Here is a 25,609-nt window from a genome sequence, read left to right on the forward strand (position 1 = left end):
CGGGTTGAAGATTGTCATGTGCGGGTCGGGCCGCTAGTGAGCCGCGTGCCACGTGTTTGAGACCTCTGCACTAAAGCATATCATTCTTTAGTGCAAAATAAAACAGAAAGTGCATTAACGAAATTTCTGACTGCTACAGATTGAAATGCACAAAAGAATCGACTTTTTTCATTTAAATTCATTTTTCTGACTGACAGGCTTTCCAGATATTCCTTGCAGTTTCCTTCAGGTCCAAGCAATCAGTCAGTTACAGTACTTCTAACTGTGACCTGTGGAAATACAGGCTCAATATACGATGACAGTTGATCTTTGATTGGTGATTATAATGGCAACCCCTATCGCAGTTGTACAGTCAACTGCACTGAAGGCCGAGTCAATCGCCATCGTACCTAAATTGGTAAGTCACAAACAAGAAAAACAACAAAACTTAGGATTGCGTGAAGAATAGCAATAATATAATTGAATGTCATTTGAATGCAGTGCAATGTTGCAACATTATTCGTTATAAACAGGGGAACGGAAGAAAGCTAAAAAAATTTTTGCCATTAATATGCGTAGATTAATTACACGGTATAGTCGTACATCTATGGGCATTCATAAGGTAATTGCCTAAACATTTGTGACAGAGCTACAGGAGCCTAAAATCCTTTTGTTGAAGGCTTGAAAACAGAGACAAGTGTCATGCCAAGTCCAGGAATGTTGGTCCCTGCTTGCGTCACAAGGCCAGCAGTGGTTCCCTCCCGTCGCAACTAATGCGGCTGATGGAAATGAGTACAGGTTTCAGACGGCAGTGCGTTCATCATAAACTACAACAGCCTCATTGTCGACAAGTGAATCGGTGTCGGTATGTGCGGATGGCAGTGTATGGAAGGGCGACAGGTAGCACTGCTGGTTCTGGAAGCTGCGCGTGGCAGCAATGGCAGCTGCGCTGTCATTGCGCATGCGATTCTTGCGTCGTTTGCTGAAATTCACCTGAAAAAGATGAAAATCCCCGTTGAAGTAGTTCGTCATTCGTATCTTCAAATTTCCTACCATCGAAAATCACACTCTTGTGTTGCCAGAAGTACAGCTTGCAGCTTTCATGTCCTCTCATTTTAATCAACATTACAAAGATCACATTTCTTAAGGAAATGCTAACACATCACCAGCCAGTTTTTCTATTTAATGGGGTCATGAACCACTTTTTCAAGTAATGATCTAATGACCTCAGTATCTGAGTTTACTGCCTCCCAAATCGGTTGCCGCAAATATTTCTTGAATTCGTCAAGAACGAGAGGAGTTACGGGGGTTTGGCGCACGCTCTCAGCGCTTTCTCTCTTTTCTCGTCCCAACGAGTGCACTGGAAGCTACACAGGGAGGGATGGCACGGGGGAAAGAAGTTACATCAGCGCGCGTCGTGAAACGCGATCGCTCTCCCACTGTGATTCGCGTGCACAAGTGTGGCTACCGTGTAAAGTTAGCAGACTGAGGAGTGCGGCACTGGCAAGTGGCAGCAAACCGTGGCAAGAAGCGCATCTGATCCGAACGGCGCTCTCGATTTTGTCGGCTATTGGCCAACGAGGACGCTATGTCTTTTGCGACGCGGAGAAGCAGATACACGATCTCAGCCGGCAGACGCTCCGCCCACCGACGAGAGTGAGAACCGGCCTCTGTTTGAAAAGAGGGTGCCTGAGGAAACAGCAACTTCACGCTCCGCTTGCAGCCTTTACGCGGCGCGCACGACTACAATATTTGGCTGAGCAGTTCATAGCAGTGTCAGCTTTCCTCAGGATGAGTTTTTTCAACAAGCCCAAGGGGTGCTTCATGACCCTTTTAAAGGTACCATGAGTGAGATCACTTGCCCACTTCAACTGCTGTATTACTAATCCTGTCAAATTCCATGAAGCACAGTAGTTCCTTCGGTTATCTTACCTTTATTGCCTTTTTGTCTGTCTTAATGGTTACATATTTGCTGTAATGCAATGATTGTTTTCCACAACATCTGGCATTAAATGTACCTTTTGACGTCAGCTCTTTTGTTTTTATATTCTTTTGAGATCCTTTACGTTGAAAGCACATTTAATGAAATAAAAAAGTGTTGCCCCTTCCCTATAAAATGCTACAAAGCCTTTATGGTATAATTCATTCATTAGTAGTCTCCTGTGGTACTATGTCTCCATAACTACCACAGTGCAAGATTCCCACTGCATAAACAAAGTTTGTCTTTACAAAACTTTCAATGGTGCACTTTGTGACAATTGTGATGGAACAGTAGCACCTGCACACCTGGAGACGATTTTAGGAAAGACTTTCCATGAAAGTCGCAAAAACATCCTGTCCAGCAGCAGGCAACACTGACACTGGCATATGACAGCAGTGAAAGAAATCTGTGCAGTTTACAGTATGGTTCTTTCCTAAGCAAGTTGCATCAAAATCATCATAATTTAGCCACCACGACAGATATGCAGTTAATTTGCTTGGCTGCTGACCCAAAAGACATGGGTTCGATCCAGGCCATGGCAGTCACATTTCAATGGAGGCGAAATGCTAGAGGCCCATGTAGTGTGCAATGTCTGTGCATGTTAAAGAACCCCAGGTGGTTGAAATCACTTGGAGCCCTCCACTACGACATTTCTCATAGCCTGAGTTGCTTTGGGACATTAATACCCATAAACCAAGCAGCCAACCATTACAAAGCAAAGCTGTCAAAGTTGTCCTTCTAAAAGAATAGCTTAATATACAGAATTTTGTTACAGTATAACTAAGTGACTTTTACACCTCAGGGCAATTAAAGTTATTTGACATCTGTAAACGTGCTTTTTATTAACTTTAAACTCATGTTATGTAATTTAGCAGTAGTCCAGATCACTCCCTTCCACCCCATCCTTTTTTTTTCTAAGACTGTCCTCATATTACCAGGTAACTAACTAGCAGGTGACAGTGACAGCTACTGCCAAATTGTTATGCATATTGTAGACTGACTTTAGTAAGCCTGCATGATCAACTATACATAACTTTTCCCTGTACAAGAACTTAAAACTGTGTGCCTGTTCGGCACAGTGGCCGATGAATTCTTGTGCTATTTTTCCCATATGACCCATGCTTCAAAGTGCATATTCACGAGTTCATCAGCCTTACCTTCAGCCACAAAGACACCCTGCCAAAGTTATGGGATGGAGCCAGCAATACTACCAGCTAAGCTTGGCCGTGCCTATCACAGTTTCAATTTGTGTACTCTCCCTCCTCTGCCTCTACTCCAGAAAATGAGAGATTAATAAATCTTCCTCACACCTTAATGTTCACTATAGAAGACTGTGCCTTCTTCAACAACAATATCATCATTTGCAGTTTGACTGCACTTCCACAAATATTACAAGGTCATCCCCTCCAAAACAAGAAACCTTAGAAAGCACTGCATTCGTAACAAGCTCTGAATAGTCAAACCTCATTATGCGTTTCCTTAGATATAGCACAGAAAATGCAGTGAATTCTGCCACCAGTAGACTAATCATCATGGGAAAGCCAACCTCCGAAATGCTAGTGCCATGGGCATGCAAGTAGGCACTAGTAGTACAGATAAGTAAGCGTATCAAAGGAGACGTGGGTGACGCTTGAAAGAAGCGTAACTATAGCAAGAAGACTAATCTCCGGGCTTTGGGTGGCCTGATGTACTACAAAAATGTATGCTGACGCAGTCTCATCACACAAATGCCACCAGCACAATGCTCGTACCATGGCAATGGGTTGCCCATCATGCTATGCCAAGGCCCAATAAAGCTCGCAGTTATGGCTCCATCAGCATTGTTAGACCACTTTATAACTAATATACTTTGTGGGGTTCGAGATGCATACGTTCTCTTTGCATGGACGTTCGTCTTACCTGCCCCTCTAGCTATCACCCACGACAGGACGTGGTGAAGAAGCGAATATCTACCACCTTTCGCCATGAACCAATTTCAGCAGCAGCGCGACACGTAATCTCGGCAATGGTGGAAATTGGCGTGACTGGGAGCACGTGCGTGGAAACCTCTCTCTCTCTTTCTCTCCGGACAGCATAGAGTGCATAGACATTTTCTTTCTCGTCCATCAGCCGCTTTGTTTGGGCATCACTCGGACTGCAAGTACATACCCTGCTCTAATTCATGTTCCAAACGCTAAGCCGAAGAGTGGTGCCCAGTGCGCATGTGTGGTTGTACTATGCCGAGCAGCACTTATTGAATGCCTATGTCATCTCCTCCAACTCTCACGAGCAGGCCATCGCTAGAGTACAAAGCATAGCCACAGGGACCTTTCCCTCGGGGGCATGTCGTGGGGACCCGGTGCCCGCCACGTATACCAGTGTTGCCCCTTCTGTGCTTCACCCTAAGCTTGGGAGCCTCTTTTCTTCCCCCACTGTCCTGGGATCGGGAATCGTACAGTACTGGGATGTCTTCGAAGAAAAATACACGTTTACTAACTACTCGAGAGAGCAATACTGTACAAGACCACCACAACTTTCCTTATTTTTAACACTGACAAAATTGCCCTATTACATCACATCTGTGAAAATAAGAGTATTTATATGTTGTGTGTTCTTTAGGTCAGCATTTAAGCACCAAGTATTCTCATTTAATCACCTATCAGACACCATTAGCTTCTTTTCTGTACAATATCGCATCAGTATGCAATACACAATATGGCTGCCGCGTCACTCACTATCTAAGGAATGCCCCACTTATACAGTAGAACCCCGCTGTTACGTTCCTCACTGCTGCGTTTTCCCGGCTGTTACGTCGTTTTCCGCCGGTCCCGGCATAGCTCCCATAGGATACAATGTATTGGGAACCCCGCTGTTACGTCGTAACTGTCGGACCGTTCCCGTATGATACGTCGCGAAGTGCGCCCGGAGCCGACCGAGTGACTACCAAAGAGAGCGGCCATGGTGCATTTTCACGCAGCTTGGCCTTGTTTGACCGTAATATTAGCCGCATGAGAGGCACAAGCTAAAGTCCCTAGATTTTTCCCTGTTCTTTCTTAAGTACCGACAACCACTGAAGCGCCGGCGACGAATCTCATTGGCTAATGCTCGTTTTCGGCAGCCATGTTCTTCCTAACTCTTTTCCAGCACCTGGTGAAACGCGTCCCCCATTCACTAATGACAGGGGGTTGACGGGAGGAGAAAGGCGCGTCGCGGTAGCATATTGTCCGCTGAAAGGTGCGTGGCGAATGTACTTAGACGCACATGGCTTTGTAAATCTTCCAAGTTAGGAAGAAAATGGCGTCGGACGCCAGCTGCGCGTGAGAGAGGGCCGTGAAAGGAGGCAGTTGTCGGTACTTAAGTAAAAGCGAAAAATCTAGGGACTTTAGCACAAGCAACAGAATCTTTCAATTGATGCAAACAAAAGCATGGCCTTCGAGATTCAAATTGCAAAGATGGCGTCTATGACGTAACTGCTCGCGAAAGCAAGGCCTTCGAGATTGGCATTTACTATTGACAAAAGCATAGCCTCTGAGATTTGCATTGCACAAACATGGCGTGTATGACGTAATTGCTTGCGAAAGCAAGGCCTTCGAGATTGGCATTCACTTCTGCCATCGCGTTCGCGTAGACTCATCATCATCGTTATTTGTCGGAGAACGGGAGGAGTTCGAGCTGGTTGGAGCTTGCAGGGTCGTGCGTGCGGTTCGCGGTCGGACTCGCCGCGCCGGTCGTGATTGCGTGTGCTTAGTTCTTTCATGCCTACAGCTGTTGGTGTTAAAAAAATCACATACGTTGATTACATTTCTGTGGATAAGGCCGTCCTAAGCTCCGCGTTTCTATCCATCGACTAGATCGCGGCTGAGCGCGCCAATTTTCGTGCTGCTCGTAAGAATTGAAATAAAATTCTGTACCACTAAATATTTTGCCGTTTTTCCTGTTTTTCGGCTCTTACGTTTCCCGTCTCTTACGTTTATTTCGTACGGTCCCTTCAAAAACGTATCAGCGGGGTTCTACTGTATCAGTATTGCTAAGTTTGCATGATGCATGAGGGAAGCAAAGCTGTTAGACCAATTAAGCTTCAAAGTGAGAACAAGAACCAAGTGGCCTAAGCTTAACAGAACAGCTGATGGTTCACAAGTTAACCGTAGAGAATGCTAAAACTAATGCTTTCCTCAGCTAGATGACTGCTGGCCTCTTTAGTGCTGCTTTATAAAAAGTAATAACCAATAATTTTCAGTATTCATACCTTGGCATAGAGCTCACTCAAGTCATCTTCCGTAGACAGGGGACGCTGCTTGGCACGGCCCCATGATGGAAGGCTTCTGGTTTTCAGTGTTAGGTCATTGCTGCCATAGACATTATAGTACGAGTCCTCCAAACCTATAGAAAAAGACCACCGAGCTCTAAACTCTCGTGATATGTGCTACAGCAAGCCTGAAATACAGCACTTTTCAACAAAACCTTTCAAAATTGTGTGTCGCACATCTTTCTGTCCTCATCCAAATAGTTGGCTGGAGCCCTCCTTGCTATGTGCAACCAACGAGCTCAGGTAAGCGCAATTCTCAGTTAGCCTTCTTTAGCACCCATGGCATATCTTTTAGGTCATGAGTGGGGCGACAAGTCACAAGCTCTCTTACCGGCACCGTCTCTTTATGTATAATATGACAGTTTCACAACACTGAAAATCTTTGCTTTAATGCCCATCTATTGACATGGTTTACAGGCAAGCAACGAGTAACTCCCAATGAAGTTTGGTCCACCAACTGAAACTCTTGGGCATTAAAGCAAAGGTTACCACAAATTTGTAAAACTCATATGCATTTTTTATTATCGTGCCTGCCAAACAACCATTCCTACCCCCCATCTCCCTCTATCTAAACGCACACACGCACACACGCATGCACGCACACACACACCATGAAAGATTGTTTACTTAGAATGCCTCTTAAAAAATGCAAGGTTTCCTTGAATCACACCACTACAAATAAAAAATAATCTATCTACCCAAGTGGGCATCATTTAAAGCAACTCATTCACTAATTAACCTATTTAGATCAACTAACTTTTTAAATAACATAAGAGCTTGTAAAGAACGGGGATTTGTTTTCAATTATCTAGGATACCACAGTAAAGACAGTACTGAAGCAAGAAAATAGCATTCAACAGATGTACGGAGTACAGTGTTGTCTTGTGTAGGGTCACGAGAAGGGGAGCACCTCACGCAGTTGCAAGCAAGAGAGTGGAGAAATAACACATCAATAAAAATTTGTATTTAAGCTATCTTTAATCGTCTGAGCTGTACCAACCTCTGTGGCAGTAAGAGCTGCACTGGCTCAGTGAAGGCACCTGCAGGGTAACCTCACCATCAAGACTGGCTGCAGATGATGGCTGGGTGTAGGGCACATCCACCGTATGAACTCCACACTCACTCAAGGGACGTGTCCCTCCGACCTGCAAAAAATATAGGTCATTATTTTTATTACAACAATGGTGATGACAGTACTCACAACTGCTGCCCAAAACCAAAGACTCAATCGACAGCAATGCCAGCTTGAAATAAAGACTCTAGTACCTCTAAAACACTGCAGAAACTGCGAAACATTACCAAAAGAATAAGAAAATTTCAAATTACGGGGTTCAATGTGCCTAAATTGGACAGCCAGTTATTCAGGATACTGTAGTGAAAGGCTTCAGATGATTTAAAACCACTTGAGTATTGTTGAACGTGACTCAAAACCTTGGCATACAAGTGTATTTGCATTTTAATCCTACTTGAATGTGGCTGCCACGGCTAGGACCAAACCTGCAACCTCATGCTCAGCAGCAGAATGCCATAATCACTGATTAGGTAGGTTACCAGAACAATGAAAAAATGCTTAAAGTTTAAGTCCTTTAAAAACAGACCTGAAATGACCTTTTTGAAAAAATTTAACCTAGATGGCCCTCTGTCTTTAGTTACTATGATCTTCAAACAACATATTTGGCATACCATCAAACTGATGGGATTAAGTCAGGACCTACATTGCATTTGGGAAAGACCCTTCTTTCTTGTTTTGCAATGCTCAACTTAAAAATGAGCATCTGACATGCCTTGAAGAAGAAATGGTCACAAGACACTTTTCTCTCATGTCACTGTGCCTAACAACTTTACTTTTTATGAAGTGATCATATGAAGCCAACAAATATAATCAAGCAAAGAAAAGCATAGGGGTTGCTATTTGTAGTTTTTAATTGAAGTATAGATATTATAAGGTAAAGATAAAATGAGTTAAAGTAAAAAAAAAGAACACTTGCTGCCGGTGGGGGACGAAGCCACAACTGAGCTACAGTGAGTCATTTCCCTGCATATTCAACATTCACCACTGTGGCCACGAGTGGCACTGGCTAACACTTCTGGGGTTACATATACAAAAATAAAAATAAAAATATGGTAGACGGGGGAACAACTGTTGCTGTAGCTTAGTTGGTAAAGCACTGCATGCTAATGCGAATGTTGTGTGTTCGATGCCCACCTTACGAGTACTTTTTTCGTCTACTTTAATTCAGTTTCCTTATACCTCATCAATACTACACTTAAATTACATACTACTACACATAATACCTTTATGCTTCCAGTGTAAAACACACAGGACAGCATTGTATCCTGTGTGTTTCACTGTCCTGTAGTTTGTGCTGTTCTGCCATAATATTTATGCTTTCTTTGGTGTCATTATCTGTTGGCTTCATGTGATTGCATCTAACAAAAAAACGAGCCCCTTGTTCCATCCCAATCTTTCTGTTCATTTGTACAAAATGGTGTAAATAAACTATTCATGTACCTCACAAAATCCCCGAAGTTGGCATCGAGTGCTCGTCTCGCGCTCTTTAGTTGCCGTCTGTTCGCACTCTCGTAATTATGAATACAAACCAATTTACTTAGTTCAGTATCTTGTTAAATTTTTTTGTTACCGTTTTCATGCATATCATCATAGCATACATATGTGCCCCGGTCTTAATCACATCTGTGTGCATCCAATCAGCCTCACCAAAGTGATCCAGATTACTATATGCATAACTGGGCACATATCTACTATAGTAAGCTTTCGTTAATTCAATTCCTCTTAATTATATTTTTTGGCAAACTTGGCCTCTATTGAATTCGACGGTCACGGCTGGTGTACACATATTTGTATTGGACCAGATTTCCATTAATTTCAATCCTGAAATTCACCTTTGCAGGCTAATTCAAACTTTACTGGTCATCTCGCATGCACCAAGACGCAACTGTGATCGCAGTGTCTATATTGGCAGCAGCTAGGACACAGTCAATACGTCAAATGCAAGCCATCTCCCGTCAAAAAGTGCTGTAAAAAGCAATCTTCACTGTTTTCATCTTTTTCTTACTGACAGAATCAGAGGAATGCTGTTGTTCCTGCTACAAAATGAGCATGTGTTTGATTCAAGAATATGTCAACAATGAGGCAAAAACTGGCAAATAAAGCAGCAGCGTGTCTTGGCATTTTTTTTTCTGCCTCTCGTGTTAATAAAAACACCAGATAATTCTACCATTTTTACCAGTTCCATCAAAGCTGAATTAACTGAAGTACACTGTTTTAACACTTGAAGTTAATTACATTTGGAAAATGGTGACCTTAATAGGAATTCGTATAAACCTCCACTTCAAAGTAACCTGCCATAAAATGAACGTGAAACGTGATTTCTATGAAGCAGCAAGTCATTAAAGAATACTACAAATCTATATACGCACAGCCTTTGAACCAGAGAGCAAGCAACCAATACCAAGAAGGCATGGGAGTTCAGTAATGCTAGGCCCCAGGTCACTCAGACTACAAGTATTAATCCCAGGCATCAATTTTCAACAGCGTAATTAACATAAGTGCTTATTTTGAAAGTATTAAGAGCCCATGAACACAATGGTGGGACAGAATACAGTGGAACCCCAATTATATGACTATAAGGGAACTGCACAAAACAGTCTAATAAAAAAAACTAAGAATATATGCACTGATGCTCAGTCTTGCCCCCAAAAATGAGTGCAGACCGCCTGAATAAGCCCGCAGCCTGAACCAAACCTATGCTGCTCCAAGGAAGGTAGAATAAATTATTTTAATAAATGACAGCAAGCATTTAATTGACAGCAGTGTGAGCGAATCTTTATTCTCACCATTAAAAAAAAAAAAATCTAACACACACCTTCTTTCTGATAAAACAAGTAAAAAAATTGCAGGTGTGTTAGAATACAGTATAAACTGAAACCATGATGGCAACAGCCTCGCGTCAGAGATGCTGTGTCATCGCCGTCACAAGATAAGGATGGAGCGCACTTTGTTGCGAGTTTGCACAGGTTAGGTTTGTTGTGTGTGCGACTGCAACCTGTGTACATCGTATCTCTTCTCAACAAAGCATGAATGGCAATGTGCCGATTTCATTATGACAGCCCACATCAAAGGAAAGTTATTTTGCATGCTGAAGATAGCCGAATTGCGTCGTTTGTGCATGCTAAAGGCCTGTGACCGTGAGAAGCGCAAACAAAGGGAGAGCTGCATGTTGACCAGGAAAGGTTTCTACAGGCCAAAAACAGAAAAATATCTGGACCTTGAAGACCAGCGTGCCTACTACTTTAGCAACTCCAAGTAGATCGAGCTTGTCTAGGTAACAGCCCTTGAATATGCACGCGATAGAGGTGTATACTAGCGATGGGCGAATAGTGAACTTGAGGTTCGAAGCGAATCTGAAGCGAATAGTGATTTGGTCAAATAATTTCGAATTGAATAGTTCGAATAGTATTTACCACATATTATTAAAAAAATGAGCATTTTTGTCATGACCCTTGCACAATATTTTTAAGGATTGGAACTAGGTATGAGTGAATGTCACTTTTTTTGGTTTGAAATGAAGTGGAAGTGGTGAAATGAAGTGGTGGCAGGGACCACTGTCAAGCCGTAATCGCGGCTTTTAGTCCCGCCTCCTTCTCTTTCAAAGGAAAGAAAAATAAAATTTGATTGATTGATTGATTGATTGATTGATTGATTGATTGATTGATTGATTGATTGATTGATTGATTGATTGATTGATTGATTGATTGAAGCAGCCTTGAATGGTATCAAGATTTGAATAGCAGTAGGGCGCAAGTTATAAGTGGTGCAATACGTTACAATTTAAAAATTACTATACTTAGCGCATATAAGCCCATAATAACACGCTTTTAAACTTTAAAAAATATGTACATTTAACCTTGAAGTGTGGCTTCGCGGCAGTGCAGATTTCCCCTGGATGGGTTGTTTTAAGGCACAGCAACCAGATGCTGCAGTGAAACCACCTTTACAGGGGGAAATTTTGTATAATCTAAATTTGTATCGAAGTGAATTTGTATACTGTAATATTCGTTCGAATATTCGAAACGCCCGAATATTCGCTATCCCTAGTGTATACAGAAGTGACCTAAAAGCCAGAAAACCCAGATCAGAAAAGAAAAGGAACTGCCAGGAGAATACATTTCCCATTCCATGGAAGCAAAATGTACTTGTCTCGCTCACTCTCTTTTTCTTATTCTCAACATAGGGGCACATTAGATCTGTATTGAAAAGCTGGTATCACTACACTTGGGTGTCTTATTTTATTTTGTAGTCACGAAAATTGGATGCCCATTACATTCGAGTGAGTATGGTATCATTTTTCTCGGAAGGTCAGCATAAAATTGCATCGCATAATCGAGGTTTTTAATACACTACTTCTATGGGGGTTTCGTTGGGACCAAACCGGTTCAGCATAAAGTGCGGGTCATTGCATTAACGGGGGACATATAATCGATTTTCCACTGCATACAGACAGTTCCATATTCCTGCAAGCAATACTTCTGACACGGACGCAAAGTCCTAGTATGATCAGCCAGGGTTCATTAATACACCAACCAATTCACAGTGCACAAGCATTTTCACACTTTATCCCTATCAGACAATGGCAGTTGTGGTCATGAATCAACCATAGCCTTGTACTGAACGGTACAATACCCGAGTCCTTCTACTCCCCACAGTGGGTTGCAATGGAACATAAGGGAAAACTTATTACAGTTGTCTGACATAAGATCCGTCATTTTCCCATAATGAGGACAGTCCCAGCATAACTTGAGCACAAGCAGTTAACTTTCTTGCAAACAAGGGAGCTTCAAAACAAAACGGAGAAAGAAACATTAAACAGCAGCACAGCCGCAGTGTGTATAAAAGCCAGCTAGTATGCAGAATACGTATCGCAAATCCAGTTTTAAATTATGTAAACCATCAGAAACATCTTGTACATAATTTATTTTCTACAGAAAGTTCAAGCACAGCTCATAACGGAAGGCTAAGCATCAACAGAGCAGAAAATTTTGTCCAGCTACGACACATCATTCAGGGCAAGGCTCAATGGCAGCAGTCTGCACACCTTTTACTCTCGCAGTGCAAACTGTACTATATTGACAAGCAAAACTGACATTAATAATAGATGATAAAGCCTTACATCTCCTATATAGCCGTGATGCCCGAAATGCAACTGTGACATGCTCTCAACCGAGCCGTTTCCATCTGGTGTAGTTCCTCTCAGCCGGGTGCCAGTCGTGTGTTGAGGCTTTGCACTCAGGAAGATCACAGAGTCACTGTTGAACAAGTGGAGTATAAACATGAAGAAACTGACTAGGCTTGTGTGGTAGCAAAATAATAATAATAATAATAATAATAATAATAATAATAATAATAATAATAATAATAATAATAATAATAATAATAATAATAATAATGAAATAAGAGGTTGAGCATGATTTCTAAGATAGTAAACTAAAAAACAACAACATCATTACAAAACACAAATGTCAGACTTCTTAAACGCAATGTGAAAAAGTGGTTCGGAGTAGTATGATGTACAGCCTTGCAAAAAGTATATGGGCTACTCTTTTGCTCCCCTGCATGGGTCATTACACTGTGTGGCACTCCTGGCATTCCAGACCTCTGGATAAGGAGTATGAGGATTTGTTTGTATTCTTGAGGACACTAAAATTGTTTCGTACCCCAGAAATTTTCTTTTGACAGGCTTACATTGCTTTCGAGTAATCAGAAATGTAGTTTGTGTATTTTTTACAAAGAGTGTAAATCTTTAAGCTTCTATGAGACTGCCTTGCGATAGAAAATTGCACCTCAGCCTCACTAAGACGCTATAATGTTATTTTATGAAAGAATGCGATGGAGGCCCTTTTTAAACATACATATTGCGAAAATAGATACATTTTAAACAGGTGTGACTTGAATATCGACTTTTTCTTTGTAAACTTGCTTAAAGGAGGGCTGCAGCTAATACAGCAGAAAATGTGGCAAACCAAAATTAAACAAGTTACCGGCAAAATCACAGCAATGGAATTCCTGAAGTGAAATCTTTTAACATGCTTCCTGTAGTGTTTGCCACTGACATGACATTGCACGCTGTGTAAAATATCAGTTGTTGTTGCTGTTGTTGATGATGATAATCATGGTGATGAAGCTTGAGAGCAAGAGTGCAGTACAAAATAACATGCTTCAAGTGACAACATGACATTGTCAATGTGCAAGCAAGCCCATGATGTGACTGGACAGTGCCCAAAATGTATATCGAAGCCTTAATTTCAGAACATTTACAGAGCCATAATGTCACTGTGCATTGTTTCGACAAACCAGTTTGGCATTATGCAGCACATGTGTGCACACAACCATAGGAAAATATTTCATCATTTCACTAAGACACAATAAAGCAAACCTGACCATGCTCTGGCAACCATTTGCACATCTTTTATCTAGAAATCTTGTATGAATATTTATATGGACCTTATCTAATCACTACAGTTGACGTCATTCCCCACAAACTTTTCCTGTGTATCAGTAGACACTCATAGATAAAAAGCACACTGTGCATTTACATCACTTAACAACATGAAATGTGCACCTCAGCAAACTACATGGGGTGAAATTGAAGACAAAACACACCAACCATCCAAATATTCACTATAGTCGCCAAATCAACTCAAACTTCATGTCAGTGAGTTGAAAAGATATAGAACATTTCATTTACCCTCGATACTTGCAGCTGAGGAGGCAACAAAGATTCAGCGACTTGTGGATGTTAAAAGCAATTCAGACAGTGCAGTTTACCACTACAGGAACATGTATTCTCTATTCACACATCTACTAGCAGTTCTCACCTCTGTACCATACTTGCGGGTGGTGGTCTTGATACACTGCTGCTGCGGCTCAGGTTCTCCACTACTGAAACAAGAGAAAAAGGAGCGTTAAAGGATCCTGGACAGCCAAATTTTTGTTTCAGACTTCTGTGCTTTAATTAGTAACTTTGTGTCTGATAATCCTAAAATTAAATCGTAAATGCTCGAACATATCATACAATTAATGCTAGCGTAGTTAATTGTGAACCATATTGGCATCACTTCAAAACACTTGCCTAAAATCATAAGAAACTAACGCCCCACTGTGGTGGAGCCCCTTAACATCACATGCACTAAAACTTTGGTGACGTTGAGAGCACACATTTAGAATTGGAGTCTCGCATGCAGGAAAGAATGAGACAACGTGGGTGTTGTGGTATCAGCTAGGGTGTGACGCACCGGGCACACATGCACCGGGCACACATTCCTGCGGAAATTTCTGTCTTTAATGTAACGACACGCGACACACCTGCCTTCCAAGCACCCACTAGGCTGTCAGGAGTGCGCCACTTAAGAAAAATAAAAAAACGCTCCTTGCTAAGGTACTAATGACACCACTGGTGTAGGCAGCCAGAACCACCTTTGAGAGCAGCCTGACAACAGAGCAAGCGAGGTGAGGGACAACAGCCCCTGTCGGTCGACAGTCGTGGTATCGTGTGTGCCCCCCAAACTTGTCTGCGACATCGACAATACTTGCTTTGCTCGCTTACCATCACAGAGAGACCCCTATCCACGGTGTACTAGTGGCGACGTCGCGAGGTGCTGCCAACTCAGATGAGCATTCATACTTACTTCAAAACCAAATTAAAATATCTCAAAGGCAACGTTCACCTCTAATAATTGGTAAGAAATGCTTAAGTATGCAGGGCAATCAAATAACACAAACATATCGAGTTTGCAATCTTGGTGTCAGGGGTCCTTTGACGCAACGCAGCAGTGAAGGAGAGACCCGTGTGTTTCATCTCATTTTGTATGGAACAGCAGTTAGACCTCACTAGAACGGCATGCATGTGCTCACTAAATACATTACTAATATATTTGGTGAGCACCAGAAAACAGGCAACGAAGTGAAAGGGTCACTGAACATGAAGGAAGCACAACACAAATGTGATGGCTTAAGTGCATTACAGTCGACTCCCAATAAATCAACTTTGTAAGAACAGCACAAACAACAAAGATGAAGAGAGGACCAGACGAACATTTTTAGCTTGTCTTTGTTCTTCAAGCTGTTTTTGCAAATATAGAATACCAAGATGCCCAATGTTTGGTTCTCTTAATCAATAACTCAAACTTAGGTATAATTCAACATACTGCTTAGCTCAAGCACATTAAATAATTTGAGTAAGGCTGGCATGTTTCTTGATGGATATTTAAGCTGCCTTATTCAAGCAAATTTTTATTGCGATAGCAATTACTATATGGACACTCTAGACATGTTTTTGCTGTCACCGTCATGTTCTGTATAAAGTCCAAATCGATAACATCCTCCACGCATAGTATGTTCTACCCAAAGGTAAAAGAGTGCAAGCGGGGGCAATGAACGCAGCTGAAGCAGACATCAAACAAGCCGGCCCACCTCCGTCACTCGGAGGGCGAGTGCAGTAACGTCCCCCCATGTGTAAGGCCTGCCATCGAATGCTGCTCAAACAGAGAGGAAATGACCCCGCCTGTCTTGAATGAGCATGAAGGGACGCGGGGGGTGAGGGGGGTGGGGGTTGTCGCTCGAGCAGTAATTGTGAACTTTGATTCTAAGGGCGCGGTCGCGATCGCTGGCGCGTACGCTATCACGGCAGGCATCAGCGGACGGCTCATACCCTTTTACGCGCTGCGCTCTCAACACAATGAGACTGTGCGAAATCCGCTTCTCTCCCTGGAGCAGCCGTATTCTCTTACACCAGCATTTTGTAGATTTACGCAAGGCTGGATCTAAAAGAGTTAGCTGCCAGCCTTACTTCGTATAACATTACAATTTTTTGCTATCGCATTCACTGCTTTGCCCTTGCGGTGAGACTGTGATTTTTTTATCATTACTTCAATCATTTCTGACTTTGTGGATTCCCAGGCAGTCAAACACTACCCAAAACTAGTGATAAAGGCAGGTATAGTCCAAATATGGTGGTGATGATGCAGTCCAACCCTTTGTACTAGGTATTTCAGTATGCTGGATCCAGTCATAAAAAAAAATTGATGGCAAAAAATGTCTTAAAAAGAAAATAAAAACAACCACCAAGTTAATAATTATTGGGGTTTTATACACCCAAAACCACGATATGATTATGAGCGACGCCGTAGTGGAGGGCTCCAGAAACTTCGACCACCTGGGGCTCTTTAACGTGCATCTAAATTTAAGTACAAATCACCATCAAGTTGATACACACAAATGAGCACAAATACAGGTGGCATCAATAACTAAGCCATAAATTAAAATTCCAATAATAATATCTGGGGTTTAACGTTCCAAAACCACGATGTGATTATGAGGAATGCCGTAGTGGAAGGCTCCGGAAATTTCGACCACCTGGGGTTCTTTAAGTTGCACCTAAATATAAGTACACGGGCTCAAACATTTTCGCCTCCATCAAAAATGCAGCCGCTGTGGCCGGGATTTGATCCCGCGACCTAAATTACAATTAAATATCCCTGACGTGTGCACATCAGATAGGAACTCCATCTTGTCTCTTCTCTTTCACAGGTTCTCAATAGTGGTCTGGAAGGCGAAGAGCATTTGTATTTTTAAACATCACATATTTTTAACACAGTCGTCAACTATTTATACTACATGCATTTCTTGTTAATACACCTTTTAAGTGGTGTGCCAAGCATCAGAGAGCAGCAGACAAAGAGGAGCATGGGCTCTGTTATTGTCAGCCAACATGTCAGAGGACTATCACGGTATAGTACTAGACACGTAAGGCCCTCTTGCTTATCTCTCAAGCTATCTTGAGAGAAAAAGATTATCACCTTGCCAGCAAGACTATTGTCTTACAAGTGATCTCCATAGGCAAGAAACAGGATGTCGCTGCTTGTTTTAAGATACCATTTAGTCAAAAGAAGGTACCCCTGACTTGCTGAAGAAAATCTTTTTCTTCAGCAACCACAGCCAAGCTACAACCAAGAGCCAACCACACCTCTGAGCAGTGTTGGAGTAGTTTCTCTCATTTGTGGCATGGATGTAGCAGCCTAAACGGATTGGAGCAGATTGGAGCAATCGTAGCAGCACTCCCACCACTGCATGAAATATTTTAATTTGTGCTCATTTCACTTAAGGTTTCACAGAGAGAAGCAAAAAAACGTTTTCTCTGCATGTTTCTACATATAACGAATTCTGTTCTGTAGAATATTTGTTCAATAGCCGCATAATTCGGACCAAAGTTTTCAGTTTATAGGACTGTGAATTCAGGCGAACCAGATGTAAGTGGCCCCCAGCACGACTCTTGACATGTGTATTAACTACCAATGGAGCTACGGCAGTGGCTGCCCTTTTGTCAACATTCACAGGTCTTGATGACGATAAATACATAAACACAGCCTGGATTTGTGGCTACAAACATTACAATACATCATGCCCGGCCGAGACAGCAAAAATTTTTGCCAACGAAGTTCTTAAATCTCGTGATGTATCTAGAGTATACTTTTACAAAAGGAAGAATGTGTTTTAAATGTGGAACTCAACATTAACGCAAAAGAGGGCAGAGGTTTCCCCAAATGCATGGCTCTTTCCCACACTTACCATATGCTTTATCATTGTTGGTTTTCCTCGAACAGCAGTGCCAGACCACGACTACAGCCAGGATGATCACAATGAGTCCCACAGCACCTGAGATCACATAGACAGCACAAAAAAAGAAAATAAACTTAGCACAAAGCGGCTAACTACATAAGCTGAGGTTAGTAGATATGGAGGCCTTACCCATATTTGTAGTTTTCACCTGTTCATGAGAGCAAAAGCAGACATAAAGAAAGCATGCTATCGCGCTTGTTGCGAAGTAAATAAAGTAGAGCTGTGCGAATAGCAAAATTTTGGGTGCGAAGTGAATTCGAATAATAAAGATTGAGTGCGAATCGAATCAAATAATTTTCGAATAATTTTCAAATATTTCTCAAACATTTTTCGAATAATTCGAAGTGAAATTACAGAAGTTGCAGAGAATCCCTAGGTATCTTCTTGTGAAATAGCAACATGAAAGTGTTTCTTTTCGCTAGGTTGATGAAGCGCTGGTGGAGTCATACTTCATAGTTGTCTTTCTTATCAAGAATGAGGCAATGTAGAGGCCAAATTGTATTTATGTACATGATTTGGTGCAACCAAAGTGTTGCCGACAATACTTTACACGTGATCGGCAGAGATGTCATTTAATCAGCCTCTCCTCCTCTTTCAACTTCTGTGGAAGCCCAACTGATGTGGCAGACAAGGGTGTGCTCCCTTCAAGTCCAGAGTTCCAAATCTGCCTCATAGACGTCGATATATAAGAACATCTGAAATTTTGGATGCTAAAAAGCCTCGGCATCCGATTTTTCGGACTTCCTGCCCAAATTTCAGGTCCAAAACAGCATTAATTGAGCCCCCAACTCTGCCACATCTTTCATCTCCATGTTGGAACCAGCGTTTTCTTGAGTTCATACATTTACGACCGTAGCGGAGCTTGAAAGGCAGCTTTGCCGCAATACGGGTATGTGATGAGGTGAAGCATATTGAAAATCTAGGGACCACTTTCAAACGGACGTTGACTGTCTCTTGCCCAAGTTCGACCGTAACGGAGTTTGAAAGGCAGCTTTGCCGCAATACGACAGTTTAATGAGGTGAAGCATATTGAAAATCTCTAGGGGTCACTTTCAATCGGGCATCGACTGCGTCTTGGCAAAGTTCGACCGTAACGGAGCTTGAAAGGCAGCTTTGCCGCAATACGAGAGTGTAATGAGGTGAAGCATATTAAAAATCTGAAGCGGTCACTTTCAACCGGACGTTGACTGCATTTGTCTTTGGGAAGTTCGAATAGTAAAATTCCAGTGCGAATCGAATCGAATAGCAAACACTATTCGAAAAATATTCGAAATTTCGAATATTCGCACACCCTTAAAATAAAGCTTGTTGGAAGCACAGCTTACATTCTTACAAGATATTACATTTCAAACAATTAGCCCCCAGTGCACTAACTATGTCTTGAAACCAGTTTCCATACTTTCTTTTAGTGGAAGTATCGAACACTTTATTAATATCGTCATATCTTGCTACCAGGGAGTGGATTAATATACCTTCAACATTGAGGAGGCTGTATTCCTGTAGGCATACAACTAATTTTCATGCTAACATCTGCAAAATGCAAAAGTAGCTTTGTGCTCCTGTGAAACTGGCCACTTACTATTAAAAAAAAAAGAAAAATAAATCGCGAAAAGGTTTTACTTGCCAAAACCATGACATGATTACAGGGCATGTTATTGTTGGGGACTTCACATTAATTTTGAACACCGGAGGTTCTTTTACATGCTCTTGCATTTCACCCACATCGAAATGCATCTGCCATGTCCGGGAATCGAACCCGCACCCTCAAGCTTAACAGCACAACACTTCAGCTGCTAAGCTACCACGTCAGGTCAACTTACTATTGTGCATCTTGCTTATTAATGTAGGTCCTTATTGATGTGGTGCATAATGTGCAAACCAAAAGCAATCGAGAAGAAATGTTTAGCCCATTTCACATGACAGCGATTTTGCTCCAAGAACTGTGCAGCTTCCGTGCAATCGAGATTGCAGGAGTTGGAAAGATGCGCCAGCAGCAGAGCCTCTGCCAACAGTGGAGCCTCTACGAGCAGTGACCCGAGGAGCACGTCACAAAGGACGGTGTGAGGCATGAATCCGGAGGAGCGGGTAATGGGTGGAACACTGCACATTGAAGCAGTGGGTATCTCATAATTAACATGTGGGGTTTCATGCGCCAAAACCACGATATGATTATGAGGCACGTCGTAGTGGAGGGCTCCAGAAATTTGGACCATCTGGTGTTCAGTAACGTGCACTGCCATTGCACAGTACACGGGCCTCTAGCATCAGCGGGTGTCTCATAAAAGCAGTGCATGTGAGGTGAGGCTGTGCCCGTGCGTCACAGTGCTGCTTGACCGCCGCTTCACAGACGCTTGCATGTGAAACAGGTTTTATTGGTGTGAGCACTGACAAACAAATGCCACATGAAATTAAAGGTATCATCAAGCACTATTTATGAAGAAAAAAAATTCTCATCTGAATACCTCAGTACAGTAAAAGCTTGTTGATTCAAACTCAAAGGGGACTATAAAATTGTTCGAATCAAGCAGAGTTTGAATTAGCGGGAAGGCGCTAGAATAAACTGACATCGCGGCACACTGCGTGGGTAGAACCCAAAGAAGCCACCTTCGGACTCATTATCGCAAATTAGGCACTACTACGCGCTTGTGGCATATGATTTCGTAAATTAAGCTCCTGGAGCTCTAACAGCGAACAGAATTAATTTACCAGTCAGTAATACGCCAGACACAAGCACCAATATGCATCCATGTGAGCACTGAGCCTTAATGTCGAAATATATGACGCTATTTATGCTCCAAAACACATTTATTTACATGGCAGAGTTAATGCAATCAAAATTAAAACTAATCAGCTTTTTGCATTAGCTTGTGTTTCTACTGTAGCAACTCCATGAGCATCGTTTGCAGTTTGCCCAAGAGCAGCGTCCGAATTCCCATCTGCTGAGAAATGCTGCTGTTTCGATGCTTTGCATCTCTAGTTAATTTTGTTTGGTTTGGTTTTGCAACACATTGTGATTACTCTGGGCTGACTTCTGCAAGAAGCGATAAAAACCAGGGCTCCCAGTTCAAATTAACCATTCTGGATACCGACGTGTTTGAATTATCGGGAGCTTTCCCTTATAGAAATACACAGAGCTGTGCCGGGACCAGGGCGTCTGTTCGAATTAACTGTAAGTTTATATTAAACGAGTTCAAATTAATGAGCTTTTACTGAAATAACGTGTATCTCAGTAATAACATAATAACAGAATTATTTCATAAAGCCAGTGATTACATCGTAATGTTTATAATAAATTATGAAAATTACTTATAAACAGCTAGTGAGCCAGTCATTTCCCACTGAGCAGTACCATCCATAGAAAGCCAACCAATCCTGGTTTTTACAGATATGAACACATTATTTAGATACGCCATTCATGCCAGTAGCCTTAAAGGACCTCTGAAACAGTTTTTGAGCATGGTCAGAAAATGCTGCTGATTGGCAGTCTAGGCTCCTCAGAACCAGTGAGCCAAACATTATAGCACAGCATGCGGCCTGGAATTTACAATTAATTCTCAAAGTCAGGTAGAAATCACTCCCTCTTCTCTCGACAAATGATGCCATAAACCCAAATGACAGCGTCATAGACACAAAGTCTTTGGCCACTGGCTGATTTGAGCATCGTGAGCTGCATAGTTACTGTGGCTGCTGCGGGATGCCACCATGTGCCCTTGCACGCGCTCACGATCACAGTGAAATAAGCCGCGCATTCGAAGAAAAAAAGAATGAAAGTGCTCAAGGTCATAACGCGTGCTGATAAACAGGCGTCCGGTCTTGCCCGCTTGTCGTGTGTGTGTGTGTCCCCCGCGTAGCTTTCAGTGCGCTCACTGGTACGAAAGGAGAGACAAAGCGCTTAAAGCGTGCGACAAATCCCTGTAACTCCGCTCATACTCGACGGATCTTAAAACTTTTTGCGGCAGTCGATTCGTGAGGCAATAAGCTCCTTCAATGAAGCCATTCGATGATTACTTGGAAATGTGTGGCAGGGACCCTTTAACAGCCAAATAAAGTCAGAGTTAGCAAGAAGTTGTGTTTCTAATGAACAGCGGCTCTATATGTATCAATAAACGGCACTGTTGATAACATACATTGTTTTTGGCACTTAGACAAAAGAAAGATGTGCTGTAGAAAGGTCAGCAACGTGTTGAGTGTATGCATGTGTGAAGAGTAGCAGGCCAAAGACAAAGCTCCTCCAGCTGACCACCCTGCTTTTCTCGCATTAATTTGTTTCCCCCTCTCAAAAGAACAGAAAGAAAACAACAGAAGGCTCACCCATAGCAGCTCCTATCAGGATTGGCAGGTCCCTGGAGTGGCCAGTGACGAAGGTGTCTAGGAAGGAACCACTCTGCTGCTGCGTGCCTTGCTGCGCCACAGATCGGTTTTCCTTGTCCATGTAAGCCAGCATGGTGACGCTTTGTTGCAAGATGATGGGCTGCCGCTTCCCCTCTCCTTTCAATAATGGGCCGTCCCATTCTATTCACGTAAACAACAAGATATGCTCCCTTGATGCAGAGTGTCAATGAGAATACTTACAAAGCTCATAAGTAACAAAGCCTGAGGTATGAACGTGTGGGTGTACAAAATGAAACGCAAGGATTACTTCATAAAAGGAAGCTATTAGTTCAAGAGTGCGCAAAGGTTACCTTAAGATTTGCAGCATAAATATTGCACTATTCAAGGGCCCTCGTTTGGCCAGATTCGCAAAAGGTCACTGTGTTGGGTCATTCATTTGCAGCGTGATTTTTCAACCGCATGACTGGTCACAGAGCTTGTTAGTGAATCAAGCGCACAGGAACAGGACATCAGACAATGATTGTGCAAGCGGACATAAGTGGCACCAATTTTGTGGCATTCTGGTGCGGCAGCAGGGAGGTTGTGCTAGGCTGTGTGAACATCAGGCGCCATCAATAGCTTCTTGGTCGCCATTCGCAATCGGTTGTGCTCTCTCTGCCAATCACCAGTGTGAATGAGTCCTAATACTTGGATTCAACAAAACCAAATTTCATTAATTTTTGGTTTAGCAATGGGATTTTGATTCCCCACACATACTCACAGAATTCAGTGTGCTCCTGGGCAATGAAACTTGCAGAGAAAATATGGGTAAGTAAAAATATCACAGGAAACCAATATGCACAAATCTCCTCAAAAATTATTCATGCACTGCTTTACTTGGAAATACCACACTCGGTTTTATGTGTGTACTACTATCGCACATGGAAGCAAGAAAAAAAAAAGCACAATGAAGTTAAACACAATGCTGTATCCCTTTTTTTTTTGCATATGCTGCCACAAGACAATGTGAAAATGAAAATATAAATAAGCATGGAGGTCCTTTTCATGGATGTAATGCAACAGAGACTTGTGAAACTAATCAGTGTAATTTACTTATTTCAAACTAATAAACTAACGAATACACACATCTTAAAACAAGTTCTATCCTTCATGTGCCTTGCAGCTCACTGTATAGACTTTAATATGTTTACATCAAACCACCAAACATTGCATTAAGGTTCGAGGAATGAAGTTAACTGACTTTTTAAGCAAGGACATAAAAATTTTCCGCCTGTAGAAAGCCAGCGAATGTAGAGACTATATTTTCAAAATATTACAAACGAAAAAACAGAACGACAATAAATTTGCTTGGCAAGGCTGCACCAACCGTCATGACTTCACGATGCAACGCTCAGAGTCGGCAAACCAACGAAAATTATTTAGTACCTATGGGTCACGCAACGATATTAATGCTGAAGAGGGACGCCACAGCTGAACTTTCAAATTTTCATGACATGACTCCCTCGATCGAGGGGCACATTAATTAACTGTCTTTACATAGTAACGTTTAATCACAAATGCTAGCCAGCATACACAATCTAAGAACAGTCCTTTTTTTCTTCGACTGTTTTACAGCGCAAGAGAACAAACAGTGAAATATTGCACCGCGAAGTGAAACTGCGCGAGCACCGCACATTATATGGATCATTTAGTGAACGCCAAGTTAATCACATTTTTTATAAAACGTTCGACCAGGTATGTCATTAGAAACCACAGTACAAAAAACCAAGCGTTGATTTTCTGGTTCCGTTTTTCAAAAAGTCGGTAAGCAGTGAAGAAAACGGCACGAGCAAAAACAAACTCTGAAACGCCCACTTACCGTCGGATAAGAATTATCGTGCTTTAGTGATAACACCACGATACATTGTTTTGTGCGAAAAAAAAGGGAAACGGCTAACGTTAGGTTCACAGAATTAAAAATGATATAATTCACCACGTTAGCGACAGCATGAGCAATAAACAGCACAACATAAACTTACTCGATTGGGTTTCCGTGACCTCCTTGACAGCCATGCCGATCAGATCTACGTATCTAACGGTGTGTGCTCATACTAGGTTTACGACTAATGTTTAGCCCCTGTAGAAGCATCGTAAAGGCGATTCTAGGAACGTACTACTTATTTTGCGTTAAGTGCGTTGATCCAAACTCATCTTCGTAAATCACGGTACGCTAAAGAACTAAACTTATGCAGCCGATCAGTGATAGAACATTGGATTGGATTGACTGCAAATGGAAGAATACTGTGAGCCAAAAGAGAAAAAACACAGCATGCAGAATCTTATAACTATAAAATCTTAGAAATTAACAATATGGTATATATTAGCAATATTTTTATTCTAACTTTTTAAAGCAAATCTAAAAAAAATACGCAGTTTTAGTTTCGGTTTTGCGTCAAGCGTTGAATTGTTTGCAAGTTATTAACAAGGAAGAAAAAAGAATAAATAATGACCAAACGCCGTTGTCTTCAACGGCTAGTTTCTGTGTTATGGCAGTTACACGATACCACATGTCGTGTTGCAAAACTATATATAAACTTTCGGGGATGTTCATTCCCCCCCCCCCCCCCCTCCGAAAAAATGGTTTGGCCAGAGCCGTATAAAAGGGAATATACGGCTCTGGGTTTGGCTATGCCCCTGATATTAAGCATGAACGACATGTAAGAAAGCTAATGCGACCTTATAAGTTTTAAGCTGTAATTATATCATGAATTTCTACTACATTAATATGTAGACCAAGGTCGTGTAGACTATAGTATACAAGATCATGTAGACTACAATTAGTTTTCTTGTATATGTCAGCTTCCACAAAGATTTTGAATGAATGCATCAAGTGAATAATAAACGCGCATGGTTAGAGATAAAATAACATTTTTTTGTGGTAGCAAATAAGTTATGCAAGATATCTGTCTTATAATTAATGAGCTAATATTACTGACATAGTCATAATGTCACATTGATTTGCCAGATATTGCTGTTACTAAGAAGCTTTCAATATAGTTAATTAATTTTAGTATTGTTGCTACATACTTTTGGGATACTTACACTCTATTTCTCGTTTTGGGATAACAAAAATTATGCTTTTGCTTGAAAAATCAAAGTCCCAGTATTGTACGGTACTTAATAACATCATGCAATGCTGGTTTCACTTACGTTTGAACTTTGTCAAAATAATTTACACGTGATTGATGCTTGCTTGTGCGAGTTTCATGTCAGAAAATTTGCCCACAGTGCTCGCTGCAGCCACATATATCAGAGACACCTCACCCTAAATGTTCACTATAGTCAACACATAATGATC

At 41.8% G+C, this 25,609-nt stretch overlaps 1 protein-coding gene across 2 annotated transcripts; it reads right to left on the minus strand.

Annotated features, from left to right (window-relative positions):
* Nucleotides 1-483: 483 nt before the first annotated feature.
* On the minus strand, nucleotides 484-24,521 carry LOC119396790 (uncharacterized). Of its 2 annotated transcripts, none has more exons than XM_037664129.1 (8): nucleotides 24,291-24,521; nucleotides 22,252-22,452; nucleotides 17,890-17,976; nucleotides 14,142-14,202; nucleotides 12,437-12,572; nucleotides 7,246-7,390; nucleotides 6,186-6,319; nucleotides 484-972 (listed from the first exon to the last, which is right to left on the minus strand). In XM_037664129.1, exons 1-8 carry the CDS (start codon nucleotides 24,322-24,324, stop codon nucleotides 781-783), a joined length of 990 nt encoding a protein of 329 aa, XP_037520057.1. In that variant the 5' UTR covers nucleotides 24,325-24,521; the 3' UTR covers nucleotides 484-780. The 2 variants fall into 2 exon arrangements, with proteins under 2 accessions (XP_037520057.1, XP_037520048.1); XM_037664120.1 differs by having other exon boundaries at nucleotides 14,142-14,205.
* Nucleotides 24,522-25,609: the final 1,088 nt, after the last annotated feature.

The sequence above is a fragment of the Rhipicephalus sanguineus genome, chromosome 1, assembly GCF_013339695.2.
Source record: "Rhipicephalus sanguineus isolate Rsan-2018 chromosome 1, BIME_Rsan_1.4, whole genome shotgun sequence".
Taxonomy (NCBI): domain Eukaryota; kingdom Metazoa; phylum Arthropoda; class Arachnida; order Ixodida; family Ixodidae; genus Rhipicephalus; species Rhipicephalus sanguineus.